The sequence below is a fragment of the Misgurnus anguillicaudatus genome, chromosome 24, assembly GCF_027580225.2.
Source record: "Misgurnus anguillicaudatus chromosome 24, ASM2758022v2, whole genome shotgun sequence".
In the NCBI taxonomy this organism is placed as follows: domain Eukaryota; kingdom Metazoa; phylum Chordata; class Actinopteri; order Cypriniformes; family Cobitidae; genus Misgurnus; species Misgurnus anguillicaudatus.
Genome location: NC_073360.2, coordinates 24,328,958 through 24,356,285, shown reverse-complemented (window position 1 = coordinate 24,356,285; position 27,328 = coordinate 24,328,958). Strand labels below are relative to the sequence as shown.

Here is a 27,328-nt window from a genome sequence, read left to right as displayed (position 1 = left end):
TCCACTAGGTGGCTTTAGATGTCCATTAATGGAATGAGACAATCACCTCCAACATCTTGGAAGCTTTTTACGTCTGACATAACATGTTCTTTTTATGTGCCAGGGACAAAATTACCTATGTGCAAAAACTATTTTCACTCCCCTGTTTATTTATTCAAGAAGAATGTAGAACAACAAAAATAATCCAATGATGTGATTTTAACAAATAAAGAGGAGACTACGAGGTATAAAAATAGATTTTAGAAAAACACAATAATTTAAACATTTTTCCAGACTACCATATTTAGTAACTGATGTTCCGATGACGTTCCTTCTCTCGTGAGGACGGAAAATTTAGGAAAGAAACGGTTTCCAAGATACTGTTGCCTGTTAAGTAAATTACCTGCTAATCCGTTTAGCAAACCCAAATACTTTTGTAGAAACACAGATCACAGCTTGGTATCTGTCATGGCATTACATGAAAGGGGATTAGACTATTGACTGGAATGCAGAGCCATAAAGGAATTAGATTTTTTTGTTGTTTAAGTCAGGCAGACATTGTTGCTCCCTAGGTTACATAAGAATGATACAACAACACCCCCATAAAGACATTCAAGACCTACAGAGGCACTTCACAATGAGGATGTGCTTAAAGGAAAACGCCACAGTTTTTCAACACTTTACTATGTTCCCACCTCAACTTAGATAAATTAATACATGCATATCTTTTTTCAATGAATGCTTTTAATCTTTGTACAGCGCGTCGTGAATGTGTTAGCATTTAGCCTAGCCCTATTCCTTCCTTAGGATCCAAACAGGGATGAATTTAGAAGCCACCAAACACTTCCACATTTTCCCCATTTAAAGACTGTTACATGAGTAGTTACACGAGTAAGTATGGTGCCACAAAATAAAACTTTTGCTTGGAGCCATAGGAATGAATGGGGCTAGGCTAAATGCTAACACATATATGACACGCTGTACAAAGATTAAGTGCACGCATTGAAAAAAGATAGATATGTATTAATTTATCTACGTTGAGGTAAAAACATAGCAAAACATCGAAAAACTGTGGCATTTTCCTTCAAACTATAAACATGTTTGTCCTGTTGTTGGTCCTTGCAATCATTTATCTATTTTTTAACATTATACATTTGAATGTGCGGTTTAAGTATTCGAATTCTTGAGACCTCTGTATTATTATTTGATGACCTTGCAGGCCAGGTGATGTTTGTGTGCCTTACCTGTATATATTGGTATGTTTACTTTCAACAGATATTTGTTCAATGAAAACATCTCATTTACTTTATGTACACATTTTTGAGTTGATCCCCAATGTTGGCACATAACAGACTTTATCTGGTGTCCAAAATGAGGTATAGAAGTAAAGCAGAAAAAAATCTGGGTTGCCACGTATATAGCTTTCGCCAAACTCATAAATTATTTAAGTCCACATACTTCAGGAGTAGAAAAATTCCCAGTGGGTATCTATATACTGTATCCATCCCCCCAAAAAAACATTCCATTTGGGTTAGAGGGCTCATCTTCCAAGACACCATAATATCCGTCTGGCCAATCAATGGTCCCATCAATAAAATGTGAACTTATCCACAGCTGTCAGCAGTAGCTCTCTGAATATCCCACTTCACCCTCAGCTCCACACTGGGGCAAAGCTGGCACATCAAACCCGTTCGGATCCTGCTTTCTGGCAGAGGAGTAGCCGTAGGTTTTGCCTTTCTGCGCGACAGGATGGTAATGATGCTGAGTGCTCGGTTGGCTGGCTGTGGGGGTTGGATCGGATGATAGTTGGCTTCCACTGTCCAGAGGGCACTCTGGAGAACAAGGTGGGTCGTGGTGGCACCGGGACCCGGTACCTCCCTGCTGCGTGTTGCTACCTGTGTTACGTTGATCGTCTAAACTGCTTATTCCCAGTTTCCATCGATGCCACTTCTTTTTGATTTCCGACTGCACCTGGAATCAAAGACAGGACATAAATAATAGAATATGATGCTAACAATTGCAGTCAATTACAAATACATTTTATCAGCACATGTGTTTCCAAGACTCAAACCCATGACCTTTGCACTGCCAACCCAATGCTTTATCAGTTGAGCTACAGGAACATAGTTGCAATTTCTCTTACCTCTTTATTGACAAAACAGTATAATATGGCCACTAGAAAGCCCTGTGGGTGACAGATATATCAAAAAGAATTCGTTTTGAGAGCATGTAACACACACATACATTTAAATAGCCCATGGCTTTGTTGATATACTTTATAAATGTTAGGTAATGACATGGTCTGTTTCTTAGGAACTCTGAAAGAGTTTCTGTACCTGAAAGGAGTTGAAGAAAAGTTCAAAGAAGAGATTAACATTGCGAAGTACACCCTCCGTCTCAGCTGTCATCAGGGCAAACACCACCTCGTGAATCCCTAACAGAGGAATGAGGGTCAGCGTGGACTTTGCTAACCTAAGGACCAAAAAAATTTTTAAGACAGATCTTTCAAAACACAGTCATATCCATCTTGCTTCCATGTCAACTCAAATATATTTTATAACAGATTTATAAGCAGTTTTTCTGAACCCAGATTATATAACAATTTAAACTGGCTTGAGAGTACAAAGGCAAACATCATTACAGTTTTTCTCAGTCGCTTTGGTACATTTCTCAGATCAGAATTGAAATTCTCAAAACTGCTTGTTCAATTCTCACATCGTTGTGTCACTTGTGCACATCAAAAAAGCAGTTTCTCATTTCTTTGAACAAGTTGCAAATGCTTTTGTACATCCATGCAAATGATTATGTACAATTCTTTGCTTTTTCCTACATTATCAATTGGTTATGTCATGTTGATCAAAATGAATTATAATGGGTCTCTGTTGAATAGTCTCACTCCACACAACATTTAGGCATTAGTTTATAGTATAAGTCTTTACATGCAAAATGGTTGAACATGTTGTCAAAATACAGGGTATGGTCAAACATATTTCTATACATTTCCATTAGAAATTTTTTCTAAATCTGTCCTGAATTGGTAAATTGCTCCCAGGTGAATCTTGACTTTCTCTAAAAGACAGAAACGTCCCCAGCAAGCAAAAACCGAGACATTGAAATGACTGGTACCTTTAGACCCGATATAGTCCGGCAATGAGTAACCCACTAAATAACATTGAATTTTGTTACATGTCATTTTTGCCACAATAACTTGAAGATGTATGATATTCCAACATATAAGCAAAGTGTGTTCAAGATGTTTGCTTTCATTTCTTTTACATGTTCTAAAAGTATGTGCATCATCTATTCTTGGGCTATGGTTAGACATCTTTTAGACATCTATCATGTTCACATTTCTACTTTTGTTTTTTTCTCTTTATGCTATGCAGTGCTTGCAGTGCTGTCTTTATCTTTTTTTATGGCAATGACATGGTCTTTCAACGAATTACAGTACATACAGCAAAAGCGTAAATTTAAATCTTGTCCAGTCTCTTGCAATCAAACTCCTACATAACTTACACTAAGGTGTAACTTACAATTTACAATACTTGTCGTCAAAACTGTAGCCATAGTTTACATCACAACATCACTTCAGAGTAAACTTTTATATTGACAAAATGACTAAACAATTTGACTGTCTTATCCTTACACAATGAAACAAGGACTTGTCATTCTGATGGCACTGACATGTTCATTGACACAGATATTTACTTTTGAGAGATGAACTAAGTATTTTGAGTAAAAGAGTGGCTTTTGCAGGTTATCCATGATGTTTTGCTATTTGTACAAATTGTTTTGAGAAATGCACTTACTGTTTTGCAAATTGTAAGTATGATTCGAAATGTACCAAAGCGACTGAGAAAAACTGTAATGTTCTCATTGCTGTGTGTCTTTCACATAAATAATAAAGGTTCTTTAATGTTTTAAAGCACTGTGGATAAATCAATTAGCTGTGTAATGCTTATGCACAAAGTGTCAACTCTGTTTCCGACTATCTTTGGTGGGACTAGAATGGTCCATAAAGCACATACTACCCAAGTGTGACATTTGATAAACATTTGCTGAAACATCAAGGGTTGTTAAGTTGTGGTTCATGTAATGTGGACAGAATTAAAACCACTGTAGATACATTGGTGGTGGGGGCGAGGAAATGCCAAAGAGGTTTTTTTCAAGATGGTTTTAAGGATTGATTCTGACAAGCTAGCAGATAAAAAAACAATGCAATAAGGTGCACTTTATAAAAGAACAGGTAATGTTAAAAATATATTTGTTAAAGGCGGGGTGCATGATTTTTGAAAAACACTTTGGAAAAGGGAGTCGAGTCGAGTACAAAAACACACTTGTAGCCAATCAGCAGTAAGGTGCGTGTCTACTAACCGACAATGTTGCCTGGGTTGCGTATATGTGGGGCGGGTCTATCAAAAGAAGGTCCAGATTCTATTGGGGTAGGGGTGTGTTTGTTTGGGTGATTTCACATTTCAGCATTGGCTTTCAGAGATCATGTAAACCGGTATTTTACACTTAAAGCCCTGTTTTCAGATTCAGACTTTCTTTGTATTCTTGCAATTGGCAAAGGTGGATTATCGCCACCAACTGTGCTGGAGTGTCTATTATTCAAGTTCTCAGCGGAAGAATATACGGGTGTGAGGCGTTTGGAAAAATAGGTCCAGTACACCTATACATCCAATTGTAGAGGTGGGAGGTGATAGAACAAACACCCGAAAATTCTCAGGACAGCATCATATGTCAAAATTTCAGTCAAAACCGTTCTATTTCATCATAAACAATCTGAAAACAGGGCTTTAAGTGTAAAATACCGTACTTGTCCTTTAAAGGTCACCTAATATGCCATTTTCTCAAGATTTAATATTAGTCTCAGGTGTCCTCAGAATGTGCCTGTGACATTTCAGGTCCAAATACACTATAGATAATTTATTATACAATGCCAAAAAAGGCTCCTTTTTGGGTGTGCAGAAATTTTTTCCGTTTTTGTGAGTTTCTTTAAATGCAAATGAAAATCTCTTTTTTTGTGTACTTTTATCTATAGCTTTTAAATATGACAACCACCTTACTTCAATGTTCATAATGAACGTAATGAATTATGTAAAGAAGATTTAAAATTTTGACCTAGCTGTGGTCTTTAGGTGGTTGTGGGTGGGGCCTGCGCAAAGTGACATCAGTTTGCTCAAAAAAAAACCACTAACAGCTTGTCCCTTGCATGATAATGTTGAGGTTTTGCATGGATTTATAAAAAGGAGTGGGCAGATTTGTATCATTACAAGGTGGTTGTGTACACAGGTGACACACAATTATGTTTATACAACACATAAAAGTAATTATCTTATATTAGGTGACCTTAAATGATTAATATAATACATGCAAAAAACATGCATTCAATTTAATCATCTGAAATATATATATATATATATATATATACACATATATAAGTAAATAATGGTGCAAAAATTCTTACCTAAATTTATAATCTGTATATCTCATCTGATGTGCTTTTAATTTGGAAATGAGGATCTGAATAATCCTTAAAAATATGAAAAAGTTCACCTGCAAAATATATATTACATATATATCAGTGAATATCAGTGTATTCATTAACAATTCCTTAACATGAATTCAACACAGTCCAAGTTCAATGTGACTGATCTCCATAAAACCCTTGTTTAAACCGTGACTGCAAGACTTTCAGCATGCTGTAAAAGACTTCCTCTACCATCATCAAGAATTTTCTGGAATAATAAATCATTCATGGATAATTCATGAGGGAGAACATATTTAACTGGTTATTTATATTGCAAGCAGAATCTGTAATGTGAAACCAAACAGGAAATGCAAGTCTACAGTACAAACATAACAGTGCTAAACATCTGGTAGGTAACAGATAAAATTGTAATTTTAGGCTATGATTTCTTTGAAATCCTGCAAAAAATATGACATATAAAAATAAGGCCTATTTACATGTACTGTATTAAATATAAATACAAGCTGAAGAGAAAATACAAAAGACAACTCACAAAAATTGCCAAGAGAATTGGTGTTCGAATGATCCACCAATATGCCATGTTCTCATTGATTTCCCAGCACCTTGAGAATTTATGCACAATTGTTTAACCATCTTAACCAAAGGGTTTAAACTTTATCCAAGTGAAAGAATGTTGTGTTGCATCAAGAGTGCCCTTTTACCTTGTGTTCTCATACAGGTAACGCACAACAATCCAAGGCACAACAAACAGCACAGGTGTACCTGTCAGAAAACATAAAAAATCTGCGTCTAATTCTGTACTGTATGTTTAAAGTTTGATTACATTTGCACTGAAAAGATGATCTATCTTTTGTGTGAGTGTGTGTACACACCCCAACCGATGAAGACGTATACGCAGAAGTAACTATTTTCTGAGAAGACCATCAGCACCAGAAGATTGTGAAGATACAGACCTTCAACCAGCAGCCAATAGTAATTGGCCCCAACACAGTACTGCATCAGGACCTGGGCCACACGGCAGCTTGACATCACCTGCAGAAGTTTTTAAAGGGGTGGTTCAATGGTATTTCATGCATTCTGACTTAATAACACAGTTATAGAGTTGTTTCCTCATGCTAAACGTAGGCAAAGTGTCAAAAAAGCAGTTGGGCGTGTTACAGAGTATTTCTGTGCCGAATGCACTTCGCCAGACTTCGTACACGTTTCGAAAAGTTTTTTTCGATTACGGGTCCAGCTGACGTTTCAGGGGTTTCTATACGTATCACTTATTTATATGGGCACTTCTCCCGGAAAACCCCGCCCACCCGTCAATCAGCGGGAGACGCTAGAACTTACAAACATTCACATCACGCGACAAAGTTTTATTTAATTTCAAAACTCTACAATGGCACGAAAGAAGAAGTGTGTTTTTGGATGTAAGAAGAAAGTTAGCCTTATGAAAACAATGGATATAGTTTATTATCCGGGGTAGCAGCGGAGTTTTGCGTGTGTGTTTGATGCGCTGGATTTTATTGAAAAGTCCCAACCAGGTCATGAGTTGCATGCGGTGAGTAAGACTTCTGTGTTATGTTGGAAATAGGCGCGTGCATGTTATTTAAATGACACGAACATGTAGTGAATCATAAGTTAAACAGTGTTGTATAGTGTTGCATGACTCGTACTCGCTCATCCCGCATCTCGTAACTCCTTCTTCATTTTTATATGTTATTGGAAAGAATTGGTAAAGCTTATCTTTCTTTTATAAATCTGATTAAACTAAAGAGTCTTCGGAGATATAAAGGATGTAATACTACTCTATAGGTACTCCAGATTAACATCAGAAATGCAGAAACAGCATGTGTTATGTGAGTTTTAATGTGGGTTTACTTTATGAAACCATATTGTAGCTTTATATTGGAAAGTTTGCAGGTTAAAAGACATTTTACCACAGGGGTTTTGAATGCTTTATTCTGATGGGTTGAAAAATATAAACTGGGTATGCATTAATTTTCCATAAACGCACAACTGAAGTGTCAAATAATTACCAGAGCAATGTCTATGGTAAAAGTGGTATAAGCTGAATAATTGACTTCAGTCCATTGAATTATTTGAAAATAATACACACCCAAAGTGTCGGGATGCATAACCAACTTGGGTGTGCAATATTGTTGAATTTATTCCCTATATAGGTAATTAAGAATAACTCCGCTTCGCGTCGTGCCTAACAACGCCCTTCAGCCGTTACTTATTCACGATACAGCACAGCCTCTCGTACCTTATTGCTTACGTATATCAGTACATTGATATCCAACATTACTCTCTTGCTTTGTCCATCATCTTGAAACCATTGAACTACAGTCAGCTCACTAAATACAGAACAGAGGTAAAGTTACGAGAGTGTGTGTGTGTGCTGGATTATCACGACATGTACGCATACCTGATCACTTAGCACAATGGAAACATCTTTGTTGTCTCTGAACTCAGGAACGTCTTTCATGAGAAGGGCATCTCTCGTGAGGATGGACAGAGCTCGCAGGATAAATGAGGCAAACAGGTTGGTGTGGATGTAGTTACGTGTGCAGTGAAGCTTCCTATGAGATTACACACAAACACATACAGGAGAGTCGAAAACATTGAAAACAGCTGTGGATGCTGAAACACAAAATGCAACACAAAAAACATAACAAGAGGAGTAAATGTATTCAAGACACTTAAAGGACAAGTTTGGTATTTTACACTTAAAGCCCTGTTTTCAGATTGTTTATGGTGAAATAGTACGGTTTTGACTGGAGTTTCGACGTTTGCGGCTGCCCCGAGACTTTTTGGGTGTTTGTGTTTCACCTCCCACCTCTACAATGGGTGTATAGGTGCACAGGAACAATCCTTTCTAAAATGCATTAAACTTTCGTTTACAAAGACGTGAAACTCACCGAGTGGTCAGGGGTGTTCACTGATATGCTCACACAAAAATCGCTGCAAAAGATGCTTTCCAACAGCTGTTTTAGCATTCGTTGTAAACTTGTGGACCTATTTTTTCAAACGCCTCACACGCGTACATTCTTCCGTTGAGAGCTTGAATAATAAACACTCCAGCCCAGTTGGTGGCGATAATCGACCTTTGCCATTTGCAAGAATACAAACAAGGTTCCCGGCGCGGAGTAATACCGTACCTCACAGCACATCTAATACAAGTCAATGGAGTTGGACAAAAACTATGATAAAACCTGTTGAAAAGCATCTTTTGCAGCGATTTCTGTGTGAGCACATCAGTGAACACCCCTGACCACTCGGTGAGTTTCACGTCTTTGTAAACAAAAGTTTAATGCATTTTAGGAAGGATTGTTTCAGTGCACCTATACACCCATTATAGAGGTGGGAGGTGAAACAACAAACACCCGAAAATTCTCGAGACAGCATCATATGTCCAAATTTCAGTCAAAACCGTTCTATTTCATCATTAACAATTTGAAAACAGGGCTTTAAGTGTAAAAACCGTACTTGTCCTTTAAAAAATATGACACGAATGGAGTGAATTTATTTATTTAACTCTTTCTGGTAACTACAGGAGTATTGACACCACTAAACATTTTTTTAAATCTGCATTTGGGTTCTGAAGAACAGCGAAGGACATTGGGGGTTCAAATGCATAAATAACGATGAAGTTTTAATTTTTGGGTGAATTTTGTTCCTTTAATGTCTGAATAGCAAAGTATCAAAATACAGACAGATGTGATGTGATATACTTTTCACATAAAAGCAAAGAATGCATTATCCTCATGGTAAATCCAGTATTTACAACAGAGTGTTGATAACTATACGATACACTGGTGTTTTCTTCACATGCAATAGTCATTTGGCGCCTCCATAATGCTATATTTTTCTTTTGACATCAACAACATTTTCTGTTTTTGTAATTTGTGACTAGTCAAGCATGGCTCTGGACAGTTATGATGTTTTCGTCTCAGCTGAAAGAGGTGATCTGTTACTTACCTGAATATAAGAAGTATGACTAAAGCCAAAGACAGGCTGGCCAAAGACAGCGAGTAGCCAATTGTGTATATCACCCTGAAATAGGCCAAGATCAGCATCTGATTCTCCTGTAAAGACAACCGGGTAACAGAATGACACTTTATAAACACAAGCCAGCTCTGTGCTGTAGAGTTATAAGTACTGTAATACTTTTGAAGGCATGGCAAACATCACAAAGTATCAGTTTACAAGTGCAGCTGTGCTTTAAACAGACCATAATGCTGTTATAGGTCTGACATTAATGCATCTGGTAGTTGCTTCGGATAAAAGCATCTTACAAAGCAAGCAAGTTTTGCAAACATTTACATAAATAATTCAAGTGTTTGTTTTTCCAAGGCTTAGGCAACCATGCAACCATTAGATTTGTAGTTTTAATACTGCTATGGATTTTTATGCAGTATTAAGACATCATTATGCTTATATAAGCATAATAGCAAGAACAGCAGGAGCAATAGAGACAAAATGAAATCCTAATTTTTACCTCTAATCTAATGACTTAAAAGAGTTGTGCATAATGCCAAAGAGGTCACATTAATACTGAATAAGACATTTTGTTCTGAAAATTGTGGAAACTAAATATGGATGCTCATTAAAAGCTGATGGTGAATAAGATTATTTGTCTGTTGTACCTGTGCTGTCTGCTGGCTGCTGTCTGCATTGCATTGTGAGTGATCTCGCCAGGTGCGACTGCTGTTGACAGTGAGCCACTGGCCATCTGGACCACACTCCCTCAGCACAAATCCATTACGCACTACAGAGAATTTTCCAGGGCAGAATAGCAACACATTACATATTATTTAACTGTACAATTTGCTACTCAAGTGAACACAGTTACATCTAACCAGCAACTAATAAAATCCATCCAGTACAGAGAACCTTCTGGAGATCTTAAACTGATTTATTAAGATGACATTGTTTGAGATGTCTTGTCATTACAACTTGACATTCACCAATACATCATAACTTGTCAAGACAACTTGATATTACCAATACAACATAAATGACCACTTTTTACTGTAAGGTTTTGTTCTGTGTTTTCTTGTGTTCTGTGTTTTTTTGTTATTAGGACTTTTATTTTGATATCCTGTTCTGTTCCGGCTTTTATTTTGATACTCATCATGCCACGCTTCACTCTTCCTGTCTGTTTTGTATTTAAGCACTTCCTGTAAACCTGTTCCCAGCTGATTAATACGTAGCCATACTCTGTCTGTTTCCCTGTTGATCTGTTATCCTGTATTCTGTTTTTGTATCTTCCTGTGATTGACCCGTGCCTGTATTTGGATTCTGTGATTGTTTTGCTGCCTGCCCTGAACTATTGCCTGTTTTTGGATTACGTTTTGTGGATTTGCCCTTACTGGATATGTTTGCTGGCCCTTTTGGGATTTACAATAAATGACCTTTTCACACATGGATTCATTTCTCATTCGCTTTCTTCAAGCACCACCCGTTACATTTACTAGTGATACAAATTGAATTTGTCATTAAAATGCCATTAAGTGTTAATACTCTGTCATATAGTTTTATAACAGCGTCATATCCATTTGCAAAGTTGTGTTTAAGAAATAAAATCAACCATCCAATAATAATAATAATAATTAGTATTGATAAAATTATATTTTATTGCCTTTAGATTCACCTAAAATTAAATGAAAACAGTACAATAATGGGTTAAGCCATGCAGCATTGGGTCCATATCGCTGGAAAACAATTAGATTAAATTAATTAAAGGTGCAATTTGTAAGATATTTGCAGTAAAATGTCCAAAAACCACTAGGCCAGTGTTATATATTTTGTCCAGCTGATTACTATCAATATCTGTAATGTTTTCAACTACTTGTAAACCGTCAGAAAATTTCCATTCAAAACATTGACACGGGGCAGTGCTGTCTCCTGTCAATGACGTTAATATCCATGTGACCCTTTGTCACCGCCTTTACTGACGTAAACCACATGCCAACAGTGGTCGAATTCGAAAGAATAAAATGGCGGCTAAGGAAGCGACTGGAGCACAAATTTAGTGTAAATAAAAGTATATTTTCACTTTTTACACATTTTAATTGCATTTCTAGCGAGAAATTAGTATTGTAGTTTCCAAATATGTGATTAGTTATCACAAAGGCGCTCTCTGTTTATATTTCAAACACGCTGCCTTCTTTGAGCTGCCTTCATGCCTCCGAAGTCATTTCCTCATGAGGCCGCGAGGCAACAAGTCACTGCCTTGAGTTTTCGGACGCAGACAGTGTCGTGGACACATGCGGAACGATGCGATAGCACCTGTCGGGCTACGCGCTTGCTTATGAACTTATGGATTACTCTTTACCGTCTGCCGCTGGTTGTGTCAGCAAAGACAGCTCATGTAAGCGTACGGGCCAACCAAACGACCCAAGAAGAGTTTGGAACAAAACGAGAGTAAGAATGAGGATCAATTTGGTGTTGCATTATCTGGATGGAGAGAGCTTCGCGACAACATTAAACTAGACAGAGATTCTGAACCTGCTAGTGTTTTACACGATGGGTGAGTTGTGAAAAATCATTGCAGATTGTAAGTTGAAAACTTAATTCTGTGCTGTGTTAACCATCGAATTTGGACTAATACTGTAACATCTATGACTAACAATTTCGTTTTGAACATCACATAAACTTACATAATGAAATAAACGATGTCATCAAACGCAACATTTATAAGACTTGATTACATTATCCGTCAACGTGATTTCTCGATCGCATCTGATTGATGGCCATCAGCGGTTGAGTTAAAGACTACAAATCCCATAATTCCACGCTGCTTTAGAGCGTCATTAAACAACGTCATTGTTATTGATTTGATCTGGCGCCATCTAGCGGCGCAGATAATACAAATTGCATCTTTAAAAAATTATTTGTTAGTTTTTTCTTCTATGTCAGAAAATGAATCCTCTGTGAGGAAAAAAAGCTCTGTTAGTTGTCAGTTTTTTATTTATTGTGCACGTACATAAAGGTAAGTATAAACTTTTGACGTGTCTGTTGGATTTTGTTTAGGTATTTAAAATTATTTGACATACTAATAACACTTAATGACATTTAAATGACAGTTTCATGTACTGTACTGTTAACCCATAAAGCTAAGTACTTTCTGAAGTTTGATAATTATATGTCCTACCCAGTTTCACAAAATTATGTACCTATAGTCACTTAATGTTTTGATTCTTTTTCGTGATACTGTCATGAATTTCCGCGTTTTTTCCATGATTTCCTATTTTCAAACCATTTTCGCTTCGGTTTAGGGTTAGATTTGGTGTTTGCATTAGGATGTCACTTGAAGTATTGGTTTATACTATTTTTTCTGATTTATTTTTTATATTTTCTAAATTTTAAAACATCGTCGTCTGGCGTTAGGGTTAGGATTGGGTGTGGCTATGGATGTCATTTTATGTAAATCTGTCATATCGTGTCATATCATGGTCATGGTGTCGTCATATCAGTCTTATAAACACCCCTTTAAGTAAAGTTTTATCAACAATTCAAATATTATTACACTAGATGTACAATCAGATGACTATACAGTAGCATACAGTGTGTGAGCCTGTCTATGAAATCCCGGCTAAAATTTAGAAGCATCACTCAGTCAATATTAAAGATATTAAGGTTATATTATCACAGAATGTTCTTTACATTGTATATGAAGATTTTATGCAGAAAGCAGTAAATCACAAATTTGATTTCACATGGACGTATTGTTTATTCTAAGCCATTGGATGACATCTATACCTTGATCATACCAGGGTAGATACCAGGGGCAGGGTACTTTAACAGTTGTGTTGGGAACTCCATTTGTCCAACAAGCGTACATATCAAACATGGATTTGCAAAACAAGCCTAATTGAGAAAAAAAAGAGTTTATGTGAATATGACATTGATTATAAAAGTGCTTTGAAAACTCTGTAGACTCACTAGTGCTTATATAACGAAAATGTATACATGTTAAAAGAATTGTCTACTCATTTTCAATATTAAACTATGTTATTACCTTAACTAAGAAGGGTTGATACATCCCTCTATCATCTGTGTGCGTGCACGTAAGCGCTGGAGCGTGCTGCGACACTTCGATAGCATTTAGCTTAGCCCCATTCATTCAATGCTACCATTTAGAGATAAAGTTAGAAATGACCAAACACATCAACGTTTTTCCTATTTAAGACGAGTAGTTATACGAGCAAGTTTGGTGGTACAAAATAAAACGTAGCGCTTTTCTAAGCGGATTTAAAAGAGGAACTTTATTTTATGGCGTAATAGCACTTTTGTGAGTACTTCGACTCGCCTGAAAAGTCCGCTCCCCTTCTCCCTCTCATAATGGGAGAGGGAGGATGTTACTGCGCCGAGTCGAAGTACTCCCAAAAGTGCTATTACGCCATAAAATATAGTTCCTCTTTTAAATCCGCTTAGAAAAGCGCACACAGATGATGGATGTATCAACAATTCTTAGTTAAGGTAATAACATTCATTTAATATTGAAAATGAGTAGACTATTTCTTTAATATCTTTATTAAAAGTGTTACTTTTGCCAAACTACATTCCTTACAGCATGTAAACATGTTGATTTATATATTGTAAAAGCCTAAGAAAGAAGTCCCAGATATTAAATGTGTACTGAGTTTGTCACGCCACAGAAAAATGTGTTACCAAATTTGAATGATGTAAAAAACACCAAGTATATAAAAAAAGTTATCAAAATCTTGTAAAAAGAAGCAGGACTCTCTGCTCTCCACTGTCGGCGCTTAAACAACCACTTGCGGAAAAGCTCCCATCTCTTTCAACTTTCAAATACAGCTACAATCTGAATGGATGCTAACAATTGTGTTAGGGCCGGAGCTGTGTGCGGTGGCTTAAGTGCATTATCGAACTCTGGAATTTTATCTCTGTAATTTACATATATATGCAATCATTTGCTGCCTACCTGATGGGGTGGGTTGTGCGCTTATCGCCATTAGACACTCGTTTCGATACCTGCTCCATTCTTGAACCGTGTCCTTCACCGTCTTACCACTCACGCTCTGAAAGAATATTTAGTACATATGTACAATTACAGCCTCACTCACATTATATACAATAGTTGCAATTCAAATTCAATAAACTTGGCTAAAAATGTATATTGGTCGATACCTCAGCTCTGCACAGGACAGATAAAGTGAGGAGGAAGATGGTAGGGGTGCTCTTCATCACTAAGACAGGTACTGGGGCAGGGGATCAGGCATCTTAAAGCTTATTTAACCAGTCCCAAACATATCCTTTCAGATCAGCATGCCACCTCCTGCGCCCTTCAGGACCAAACAGAGAAAGTTTATTTCGACAGACATTTTACGAACTATAAGTAACTTAGCAACTTGCTGTCAACTGATAGTCTTTACAGTATACTTTACATTGATTTTTTACAAAACTCTTCGATCTGAAAAGCTCTGTGTCCCTGATTAAACAGCTAATATGTACGTTGTGAGTGGCCTGAATACCGCTGATGTCAGCCAGAAAGGTGACGCTCCTTCCCATGTTTGAAAGATTCGCTCACAATGCAATGCTAACAGGAGTTAACTTACAGGCTGTGAGTCCAAAGCGGAAGGAATTATGATAATGTCGGTCTTGTCTACATCACCAATCCTAGGAATAAACTGTTGCCTACAATCCGTATGTTTGTTGTAGTCCAAGAAAAGAGATTTATGTTGGAGACGATAACTTGCATCATTGTTTAATTTGGGGTTTGTAGACCTTTTGCATATGGTTAACATGTACTAATACACACTTACACACCAAAGGAAAAGTAAAATCGTGAATCGGACCATAGTTGCTTTTTAAATATAAATAAATATAAATATAATAAGCATCCATTTTGACAAAAATACTTTACATTCAACTTGAATAATGGAGTCTGGTATGACTCCTTAAAAAATCTGTTAACTGAGCCTCTCTGCATTTAATACATCTTGAGTAAGTCCAGACAGGGTGTTAAATCTCAGCTCAATCGATGGTGGTTCAAAGAGGACGGTTATTTTACCTCATTTCCAAAGTAGAGCTGACTAATGTCTCTTTAAGTGTGCTCAAAGGGGAACAACAATATCCCTTATCTAGATGATGTCTGAACAAAAGAGGACATGTTAAATCATGTGATGAGATTTGTATTTAATTATTTAGTGTGTTGTGTTGTGCTAATCAGGCTGGAAAATGCTGAACACAAAGCAAACACAGATACATTAAAGAGCTGGTTAATGCAACTCACTTTAGTAATTATTCATAGTCAAGTCTGTAATGTCTCAATGCTTTAGTTTCTTATTAAAGAACAGTAAAACAGACTTCTATCCATCATGCAAAAATATAACTCTCAATAAAACATTCACCCTTCAGAATTGTGTACTATTAGAAATATTTTTTATATAGTTCGTTGTCATGTTTAAACCACATTATTTCAGAAAACATTTAAAAATAAACTAATATCAGTTTCTAGGTATGGTGTACCCCATGACTCCTATATAGAGTTACCCAACAATTCATTCCTGTAAGTCAAACACAATTATTAAAAGTTTATATTGCATCACCTTTAAAAATCCTTTTGATTATTTATAAAGCATATTCAACCCCATCCACTTGTGCATCCAGCCAAACATATATTTACACGAAATCAAAACCTGGACATTATGTGAAAACATTCAGATGACTCTAAATCATAAATCTGTCCTGCCAAATCTTATGACACATCAACCAACATTTCTCAAGCAACCATTTAAGGACAAAAGCGTGGTCTTGATTTAGACATCTCCTAAAGGCAAGTGGAAAAACATTTCTCGTCTATAGTTAGGTTGGCGAGTTTATTTTTATTTCCATTAGAAATTAGACAAGATGCATTACACGCACAATCCCGTGAAATAATCTGGGGTTAAGTGTCTTGGTCATATAAAGTACACATTTCAGGCTCAGACCACCAACCTCGTTGCAACTCTGAGCCTTAGCGGCAATGTCACATCACCCCACTATGACACAGAATTGGTTCTGGGGTATATTCATTAAGAATGAATTACAGCTACTGATTTATTGTTTATTTCCATGTGCTGTCAGCACTAGCTCGGTCGGCACCACGTTCATTTCTTCCTTTTGCAGATGCTTTCAACCAAAGTGTCACTTAAAATTATGCAAATCAAACAAAACACTTGCTGAAGGCAATTTGCATGCCGTAATTCTAGAATTTTAGGGTCTGTTGTGAGTTATGGAGGATGCACCAATCCACCAATGAAATTCAGGGTTTCTTCATCATTTGGTGAATTAATTGCATGATAACATATGCTAATGTTATTTAATATGTAATTTTCATCTCACTGTAAACAAAAATGTGACCTTTACTCTAAAAATCCAGCTGAAGTCTTTTTTTCCGATTTACTGTTTTCTACATAAAATCAATGCAAAGAAAATTATGTGAAAATAAATATATAAAATATATATAAAATATATAAAATGTATATCTTTGATAAGGTCATGTCAAAAATTCTAATTAAAATGAAATCAATAAATGAAATCAAACTTTGATGATCCTATAATCTACTAATTATAGTATGAGAATTTAGCCTGAATTTAAAGGTGCAGTGTGTAAATTTTAGCGGCATCTAGTGGTGAGGTTTCGAATTGCAACCAACGGCTCAGTCCACTGCTCACCCCTCACTTTTGCTCACAATATGTGAACGTCGGAGACAACTTAGTAAAAAAGTTTGTCCGTTAAGGGCTTCTGTAGAAACATGGCCGCCCAAAATGGAGACTTCCATGTAAGGGGACCCTCGGTGTATGTAGATAAAAACGTCTCATTCTAAAGTAATAAACACATAACGGTTCATTACGAATGGTCTTTATACACCCCTGATAATATAGTTTTGAATATTATTTTGCATTTCTGTCTAGAGATCCTTTAAAAAATTACACACTGCACCTTTAAAGGGGACATATCATGAAAATTTGACCTTTTTCATGTTTAAGTGCTATAATTGGGTCCACAGTGCTTCCGTCTATGAGGGTTTGGCAGACAAATGAACCCAAGAGCAGACGATGTCGGGGAAGAACAGAAAACACTTTATTCGACAACAAACAAGAACCCACGAGGGGGTATGAAACATGAAACATGAAACACTTGACAGATTACACTACAACTTGACTGGGTAACTAGACTCTAAATGTACTAGTAACACGCGACACGACACAACACAATGATCCTGCCCAGAACTAAAGATACACTGACATTAAATAGAATAAACCAAACAAGATAACGAGCAGGGAACAGGTGAAAGGAATAAGTGATAATTAACAATAAGCAGGAGGACGAGGGAGCGGGGACAAATGACAAGACACCGGAGGTACATGCCCAAACACAAAAACAAGGCATGAACCTCCACACAAGGCCAGGGACTGCCAGAACTCTGCCACCATGACAAGATACAAAATTTAACAAGACTTCAAGGCAGAGTCCTGACACCGTCAACCTAGAAAATGTGAAAAAGATAAACCCAGTAACTTAGTTTTGGTAAACCATTCTCTGCAAGCATGTGAAAAAATAGCTCATTGAAATTTGGCTCCCCCTGTGATGTCAATAGGGGATAATACCGCCCCTTAATCTGCGCTATTCCACACATGACACTGCCATTTAGTGTAGAGATCAGCTTATTTGCATTTAAAAGGACACACCCAAAAACAGCACATTTTTGCTCACTCCTAAAAAGTGGCATTTTTAAATGTATTTTGGAAACCAAATATTTATTTGATATCTTAAAAACAGCCTGATCTCACAAAATATGTGAAATAGATACGCATTATTTTGCTCAGTTTTGCGTGGCATTGTCATGTATTTCCACCATTTTACGTGCCCGCGCCATGTCAGTTTTACGTATTGGTTACTCAACTGTTTTTCCTATTTACAATTGCCACTTCGGTTTGGGGTTAGAACAACTTCCGGTTACATAAAATGACATCCTTACCCAAACCCAACTCTAACCCTATTGTCAGGCGACAATGGTTTAAAAAGCATATGAAAAAATAGTATAAACCAATCCTAACGCAAACAGCAAACCTAACCCCAAACTGAAGCAAATATTGTTTAAAAATATTTCACTGAATTTTGTGAGATCAGGTTGATTAAAAAAGTCTTGTGAAATGTCCCATTAAACAGACAGGGTCACAAATGTTACCTGCAGCCGGTAAACGGTGCTACAATAAAAAATGTTGGGTTTTATCAACCCATGGCTGTGTCAAATATGCATATTTTCTAGGTTAATATAAAACCATGGTTGGGTTCGTTCATATTTTACCCAACTATGTGTTAAACTTAAATTGAATTCAGATGTTTGTTGCTATCACTGCAGATAATGTCGAAATCCTATTGTCATAAAATGATTAATCTAAATCAATGCTTCCCACAGGGTTACCCTTCTCATTTAAACAAATGACAACTGACCAAATAAGTTGAGAAAGATAATAATGTAGACTTAACTCTCTCCAGATGGAGGCTGTTTGTGTGTAACTGTCTCTTGTCAAAAGGCAAGACAACAAGTGACATGAAATATAAAAGTGAAATTCAAGACAGCTGTGCTTGGTCCATAATGTTTTCTCACACATGAAATGGGTGAACTCTGCAAACCTCCCCTAAAAAAACTTCCTAAATATTATAATATGTCTCTCGTGCTGCCATTTTATTGTGTATGGTGCACAGCATACTGATGCCAATGAAACTCAGATGGTTTGTATATTGTCAGCAATAAGATTCCTCTTCAGTTAATAAGTTACTTACATAATCTAAACTGCATACATTGTGTTTAGGCAATTCAAATCAGCCATGTATTATGTTCACAGCAAAAAGTCGCAGCACAACCTACACACCTAAACGACACACCCGCCAAAAATGAGATAGTAAAATTAACCAATATTATTATTTGTTCATCAAATACTTTAGCTTCATATCCCAGCTTCAGGTCATTCATAAATAGGCCTACTGCTTTGTTGGCAGAGACCATTTATAGTCTAATAAAAAAATGCTAAACATGTCAGATGCACTTGCTCTTCAGCTGAGCAATTCAGTTCCTGTTTGTGAAGTCTCAATGCCTCTACATTATGTTAAAACCACAGACTAATAATGTCTCAAGCAGTCCTGCACTCTCTAACAGTGTGTCGGTAATAAATGCAGCCAAATGTTAAAAGCAGCAGCAGCAGCATTAAAGGAAAAGATTAGCTTAGGCTGTAAATTTGCTTACATTACTCACTGCCTGTCTGCAACCTGACCTCTAATGTAGCGGATATCTCTTATTATCCACGTAAGTGGAGTATATGCATTGCAAATCTTTGACATCTATGCACTTTCATATGTTTGTTTATTCTTCACACTATTCCAGCATCTGTGGCTATATTAATATCGAGAGCTGGTCAAGTTGATCCACACAAATTAATCCATACACATGTTGGGAACGGGGCATTTTGGCATCTCCAATTTATCAAGTCTGCATGTTTTTGCCTGTGGGAGGAAACCGGAGTACCGGAAGTAAACCCACGCTGATTCAAGGAGAACATGCAAACTCCCGAAAGGCCACCTGACCTATAGTCGTGGCTTGAACCGAGGTCCTTCTTTTTATTTTTTTTAAAGTACATGCAGTTTCGCATCTAGCTCAATAAACTGTAAATCTCTGTTCCAGTAGCAGGGCAAAATCATAGGTTTGATTCCAATAGAAATACCTACAGAATAAATGTATACACTACCTTCAATGCACTGTAAGTCGCTTTGGATAAAAACATCTGCCAAAAGCATGTACATATAGTATAAAGTAGAGCCCGACCGATATATCGGCAGGCCGATATTATCTGCCGATATTAGGCATTTTCCAAACTATCGCGTCCGCGCGATTGATTAAGATTCCCGTCGAGTGATATGAAAACAAAATGCTGCCAGACGTTGGACTTAAAAGATGACGGGGCATCATCTATATATGAAGAGTTTCGTTGTAAAACGAGATAAATCCATTTTTTTATATTTTTGTCAAAACATGTTTATTATTATGTTATCATGTTATTATTTTGTTTTATGGTGCTACTTAGCTATATTTTTTAAGTTATGAAGGTTTAAATCAAAACAAACCAACTGCAGTTGCATTGAAATTAATTGGAAAAAACTAGATTTCAGAACAATTAAAAAAACGGTGGTTATCTCGTTTTGCAACGAAACTCTTCATATGTTTCTGTTTCTACCGAAGTCATTTCGCTGACCTTCAGTTCATTCTGCATGTGATTCAAGCAATGTCTGTGTGACTGCGGTGAAGCACAGGTGACGCTGGCGCAGAGTAGATCACGTGTTGACCGGTGAACGAATAAAATTAAATGAACATCATCGTATAAATATCCCCATCATGCACGATGCAACACCGTTGCATTTTTTTGTATCGTGAAGTATCGTACTGTGAAGTATCGTTACATCTTGGCACTAAACACATCTTGGGTGTTTTTGAGCAGAATGAAGTAAAAAGACTTTCTATTACAATTTCTTTAAAATTAGAAATTAAGATTTAATTTTATTTAGGTTTAGAGATCCTGCAGTTTTCTGCTATTGCTCAAGTGGAAGGTGAGTTTACCCTTAAAACTTGACCCATCAGTTTACATTTTTATACAGTTTTTAATACTACATACACATTTCCTGTATTTTCTAGATGTATTTTATTAAAGAGACTGAGAAACAATTATATATGATCATTATAACATTGCAAAAACAATAAATCTAAAACAGTGTCTCTATTACGAATGGACAGAATGAAAGATAACAAAGCAGTTCATGTTATTACACTTACTTTGCTCAAGAATATAACACATTGTATTGTTTTATAAAAAAAACTGTTTCTGCCACACAACTCTGCAATGCTGTTTGTGAATATTCATTTTGACTATGGTTTCGGCAAACACCAAATGGCGTGAGAAATGACTCAAATGCCTAAAAGTACACTAATCCTTGTATATTCTGTTAACAACAATGACTGCAGCATCTCAATAAACCATGTTTTACCTATTTGCTACTGTGCATAGAAACAACACTGTAAAGCCAGTAGGCAAAGCTGACAGCAGCTTGCCATGTGGTTCATTCAATAAAGGTTAGATATTTATTGTTTAAGACCCCAGGCTAGTTTGATTTACATGCATTTTTCTAGTATGTACAGTAACAGCCAAATACACCACATAAATCTTCAAGTTTTGTGTTTGATGTGCAACTGTCGGTCTCAGCTCAGAGCATTGGAATGAAGAATGAGCATATTTGGAGATCCTTTAAACCTTAAAAAGGGGGGAATTGTGCAGATCGTTCCTCATTCCGCATTAAATGGCATTGGTTCTCTGTTTGTTTAGCATTCTTATACCATATCTTTCAATGTGATCTATGAATATAATAAGACTTGGGCTTGTAATTGTTGGATTTTCCAGGACCAGCCTCGAAGCTTTTTAAAGTTGGAAGAGGAGGATATTTTATCATACACAGCTATTTATTTATATCTGTGAACGTGTAATAAATTCTGTGCGAGCCAGACACTGCCACTCAGTGATTCAGAAATGTCCAAAATCAAGTTATATTTAGACCAGATTCTTATTATTTGTTTAGTCACGCTGGATGTACTTGTCTTGAATATTTCACATCTCAGATCCAGGGTTTTGGGTTATAACAATCCAGTTAAATTACAACCCGATGGGTTGAGTTTGTCCCTTTTTGATCCAACGCTATAAAAACGCTATAGCCCAGCGTTTTTTTCTTCAATTGTAGCTCAAAAGATTTCCATCTTTATTTTGACTTCATTAAAATTAACTCTTTTTATATTTATTTTTATTTTAAATGGTGGGGGGGTTAATGGTATTTCATGCATTCTACCTCATTAAAGTTTTTTTCTGAATCAGTTGCGTAAGCAGTGCAGAAAGGACAGTGGAAGTCCTTAACCCAGTCTCACGAAATGACGTACCTATAGTCACGTACATTTTTTATTCTTTTTCGTGATACTGTCGCAAATTTCCGTGTTTTTTCGTAACCGTTTCACAAATTTCTGTTTACATGTCATTGTAACCTTACTCAACTGCTTTTTCGTATTTTCAAACCATTGTCGCTTCGGTTTAGGGATAGATTTGCCGTTTGGGTTAGGATGTCACTTTAAAGGAGGAATACGTATAATTTTTACCTCTGAAGCAGCGTGGAATTATGGGATTTGTAGTCTTTAACTCAACCGCTGATGGCCATCAATCAGACGCGAATGAGAAATCACATTGACGGATAAGGTAATCAGGTCTTATAAATGTTGCGTTTGATGACATCGTTTACTTCATTATGTAAGTTTATATGTGATGTTCAAAACGAAATTGTTAGTCTTAGATGTTACAGTATTAGTCCAAATGCGATGGTTAACACAGCATAGCATTAAGTTTTCAACTTACAATCTACAATGATTTTTCACATAATGTATTGACAGTACAAATCTTATTGTGAAGTGTCTTAAAATGAGCATTTATATTGCTGTACAATACCTCTTGATGTGAATATCGTCTGCGGGAAGACGCACTGATTGGAATGTTGTGATCAATATAATAGCATACGTTTTTTGAAGGGTACGAATCAAAACAACTCACCCATCGCGTAAAACACAAGCAGGATCAGAATCTCTGTCTAGTTAAATGTTGTCGCGAAGCTCCCTCTATCCAGATAATACAACACCAAACCCTCATTCTTTCTCTCGTTTTGTTCCAAACTCTTCTTGGGTCGTTTGGTTGGCCCGTACGCTTACAGGAGCTGACACAACCAGCGACAGACGGTACAGAGATATCCATAAGTCCATAAGCAAGCGCGTAGCCCGACAGGCGCTAAGGCATAATTCCGCATTTTCCACGACACTGGCTGCATCCGAAAACTCAAGGCAGTGACTTGTTGCCTCGCTGCGTCATGAGGAAATGACTTCGGAGGCATGAAGGCAACTCAGAGAAAGGCTTTCGGACACACTTCAAAGGCAGCGTGTTTGAAATATAAACAGAGAGCGCTTTTGTGATAACTAATCACATATTTGAAAACTACAATACTAATTTCTCGCTAGAAATGCAATTAAAATGTGTAAAAAGTGAAAATTATGTGTTCCAGTCGCTTCCTTGGCCGCCATTTTATTTTTTCGAACTCGACCACTGTTGTCATGTGGTTTTTACGTCAGTAAAGGTGGTAACAAAGGGTCACATGGATATTAACGTCATTGACAGGAGACTGCACTGCCCCGTGTCAATGTTTTGAATGGAAATTTTCTCACGATTTACAAGTAGTTGAAAACATTACAGATATTGATAGTAATCAGCTGGACAAAATATATAACACTGGCCTAGTGCTTTTTGGACATTTTACTGCAAATATCTTTGCACCTTTAAGTATTGGTTTATACTATTTTTTTTACGGATTTTTAAATGCGTGGCGTTAGGGTTAGAGTTGGGTTTGGGTAAGGATGTCATTTTATGTAAATCTAACCCTAAACCGAAGCAACAATGGTTTGAAAATAGAACAAAACAGTTGAGTAACCAATACGTGACAATGACACATAAACAGAAATTCGTGATAAGGTCACGGAAAAATTCAGAAATTCGTGAAAGTATCACGAAAAAGAATGAAAAATTTACGTGACTATAGATACGTTACATGGGTTCGTGACATGGGTTGAAGTCATAATATGGGGACTTATACTGGCACACACACACCAACCAAAAGCTGCCACAAATTCACCGTCACCGAACAAGTGTTGTTGTTTGTGAGGGAAAATTAAGCTTGTTCAGCTTCCCAAAGAACCCTGTATTATGGGAACGATGGATGTAGTTTGTTTAACTACAGAAGCGGAGTTGTGCAAGTGTGTTTGTTTTATGCCGGATTTCATTGAAATGTGGCTGTCCCAGTGTTAAACAATCGGGTTATGAGTCGCAGACGCTAAGTAAACTGCATCAAATGTCTGTGTTTTGTTGGCAATCGCCACATAGGTGCATAAAATGTAAACGACATGACCATGTAGTAAATCGTAAGTTATCCAGAGATAGTGGGATAATGTTTGCTCCACCCGCGGTACGCCACAAGCTCATCTTAACATCTTCCTTGAGCCTAAGCATCTTAAAAATTTGTTACGTGCCTTTATGCCAAGCTCCTTGCACAAACTGCAAAATGTGACATTTAGTGCTCTTAACCTACAGTCACATTACTCTCATTTACCCATTAACTGCAATGTGCTACACATCCAGTCTCTCCAAACACACATGCATTTCCCTACGGTCAATATTACAGCATCTGAGAATAGACTGTTTCATAATACGTTTAAATAGTTTCCATTTCAGGTACGTGCAAATGCAAGAGTGCAGCTGAGATCATGGCTGTAAGAAAGTTATAGTTGTTGTGGTCAGAACGGAATCAGTCTGGCATAAGAGGAAGTAGAGAAATATAAAGACAGCGTGACTATCAAAATAGATGCACAATATAAAAATAACTCAAGTTCTGTCTGATCCAGATCTACAGGAAGGGCACAAAGCTATAAAGCATACATTCAAAAAGAGACAAATCCAGCATTTGGGTTAAATTAACCCAGAACATAAATATATATTTGAACCAACAATTGGTTAAACACCCCATGATGAAAAAGCACAAAGACGTCCTGCAATTCTTATGATGCAATTCTGTCTTTTTACTAATCATCATGTAACTGACACTCACTGTTTTTAGTCTCTACTTGTGTCTTTCCTCTAAGAATGGGAAACCAATGAAAACAGCTGATTATTATACAGTGTAGTTTAAAATTGTTACTGTACTACTGTACTGTTTGATCATGTTTTAAAGCATATATTACCACTAACAAGTCTGATGTTAGTGTGACTTGAATGCGCTCACGACTGTGTTAGCAACTCAGAGTCTACCGGATGACATGTACACAAACACACACAGTCCTATTCATTGTAATGACTGTGATTAAATAGTGTTTGTTTCTGCCGTTGCTGAATGCCAAGACCTTGTCCTTTAAACACTCGCCTCAAATGAATGAGTTCATATTTTCACTTGAAGAGCATCAAGAAAGACTTAAGTAGAGGAGAGGAAAATATCAACAGTTTACATATATATTATTTGATTTAACTATAATCTAGGAAACTCATAACCTCATATTTATATAAAATGGCCTTAATATCTTGCTAAGAAATAGCTTCAAAAAGACATGTCTTTCCACTTCTGTCCAAAGGGCCTTCATCAGAAAAATGCTTATATATCGACCAGGCCTATGACCACGAGGGAATACTAAAGTCCTTTGTGGAATATAAGTGATGCTTTGTATTTCACATTTTAACGTTATAACAGTATGTTTGACACTAATAAACTACTGAGATCATTTTAGTAATGTTATGAAACCTAAATGTACAAATACTCGCTATTATAACTCACTAATGACTGTGTAAGGTCATGTCAAAGATTGAAATTAAAGTGAAATAAATGGTTGAAATCAAATGATGTTCTTAATCTCGTAATCAGATTATGAGACTTTAGACTGGATTTCACAGACATGATCAGATTTAGTTAAAGTTTTAAAATTGAAGCTGTATATATTAACAATATTTAACATTTATGTAAACACTTCATTTGTAAATTATTCACACTTTAACCGGCTGAATTTCAGCATTGTTGATTTCTGAGTTATTTATAATGTTGATATTTTACAATCATGGGGCATTTTATGCGTCATCAAGTACTTTCTTTATTAAATAACATGGGTTTTCTTGCACAATACACTGATTGTCTATAGGAATGTGAAAAAGACATGTTTCTTATCTATTTAGGCTACTCTTTATTACCCAGACAGTTTTTTGAGGTCGTGACGATTTATTGACGATTATAGCCTATTGCAATTAAAATAATCTGGCCAATAGACGAGATGTATGAACGAGTCTTAAGGCATTTTAGTCTCGTGACTTGCTTCAGTTTTTAATAAATTAACGAGTTGCACATCGCTCACTGATTTGAAGCGCTGTAAACTTTAAAGAGCAAAATGCACAAAAAAGACGACTTGATACTTCATTGGGCTGGGCTGCGCCTTTATGTTTTTACGCGCATATGGTGCCCATGCAAGATGCGTAAAGATAAAGATAAGTAAAACATTAGTAGGCTACAGCAGGATTGTAATGTTTTTCAAATGCACTGTGAAATGCACAATACTGACATAACAAACTAACTAAAACAAACACACCGTAAATCACGAGGGTTAATAAATAAATATTTACAGTGGTTGACATATCAATGTTAGAAACTTATAAATAATTTTTCACTTTTTGAATGCCACGGAAGGCTAGAATCAGACCGAAAGCAAATAGTTGTGAGTATCGTGCATCTATCGATCCCCCCATAGAGCATATGGACAAAAATATAATCAGTTACGCAGTGATTTATGTTTTTATCCTTTAAATGCAAAACATATCCCTGTAATACTAAGTCAGGTGCTCATGTCTAGACTTCAAACTAGAGATTTACCATATAGAACAAAACAGTCAGACAAAACACGCAGACAGACTTAACACAACCGGTGTTGTAAAAATCAACGTCTTACCTCTCAGGTATGTTGACCGATAATATGGACTGAATGTAAATTCCTTAAGTTGAGCTGAATTGAGCTTTTAGCCAAACCAATTTATTAAGATAACTGGAAAAGTTGTTTCGCTTTGATTCTGTGCAAAATAAATCATTTTGAAAGTCAGAAATGAAACTGAGCCTCCTCGCGTCCATCACATAGTCTATGAGAGCGCGCGCACACACACAGTATCAGCTTGAAAGTGCGCACACCCGACTGGGTCACCTAC

The 27,328-nt window shown here is 36.6% G+C and overlaps 1 protein-coding gene across 1 annotated transcript; it reads right to left on the bottom strand.

Moving 5' to 3' along the window:
* Positions 1-1,017: 1,017 nt before the first annotated feature.
* Positions 1,018-27,328, bottom strand: gipr (gastric inhibitory polypeptide receptor). Its single transcript, XM_055196729.2, has 14 exons — positions 27,079-27,328; positions 14,621-14,775; positions 14,415-14,511; positions 13,229-13,336; positions 10,111-10,232; positions 9,443-9,549; positions 7,890-8,043; positions 6,346-6,505; positions 6,175-6,235; positions 6,006-6,075; positions 5,450-5,538; positions 2,316-2,451; positions 2,123-2,164; positions 1,018-1,950 (listed from the first exon to the last, which is right to left on the bottom strand). Exons 2-14 carry the CDS (start codon positions 14,675-14,677, stop codon positions 1,597-1,599), a joined length of 1,557 nt encoding a protein of 518 aa, XP_055052704.2. The 5' UTR covers positions 14,678-14,775; positions 27,079-27,328; the 3' UTR covers positions 1,018-1,596.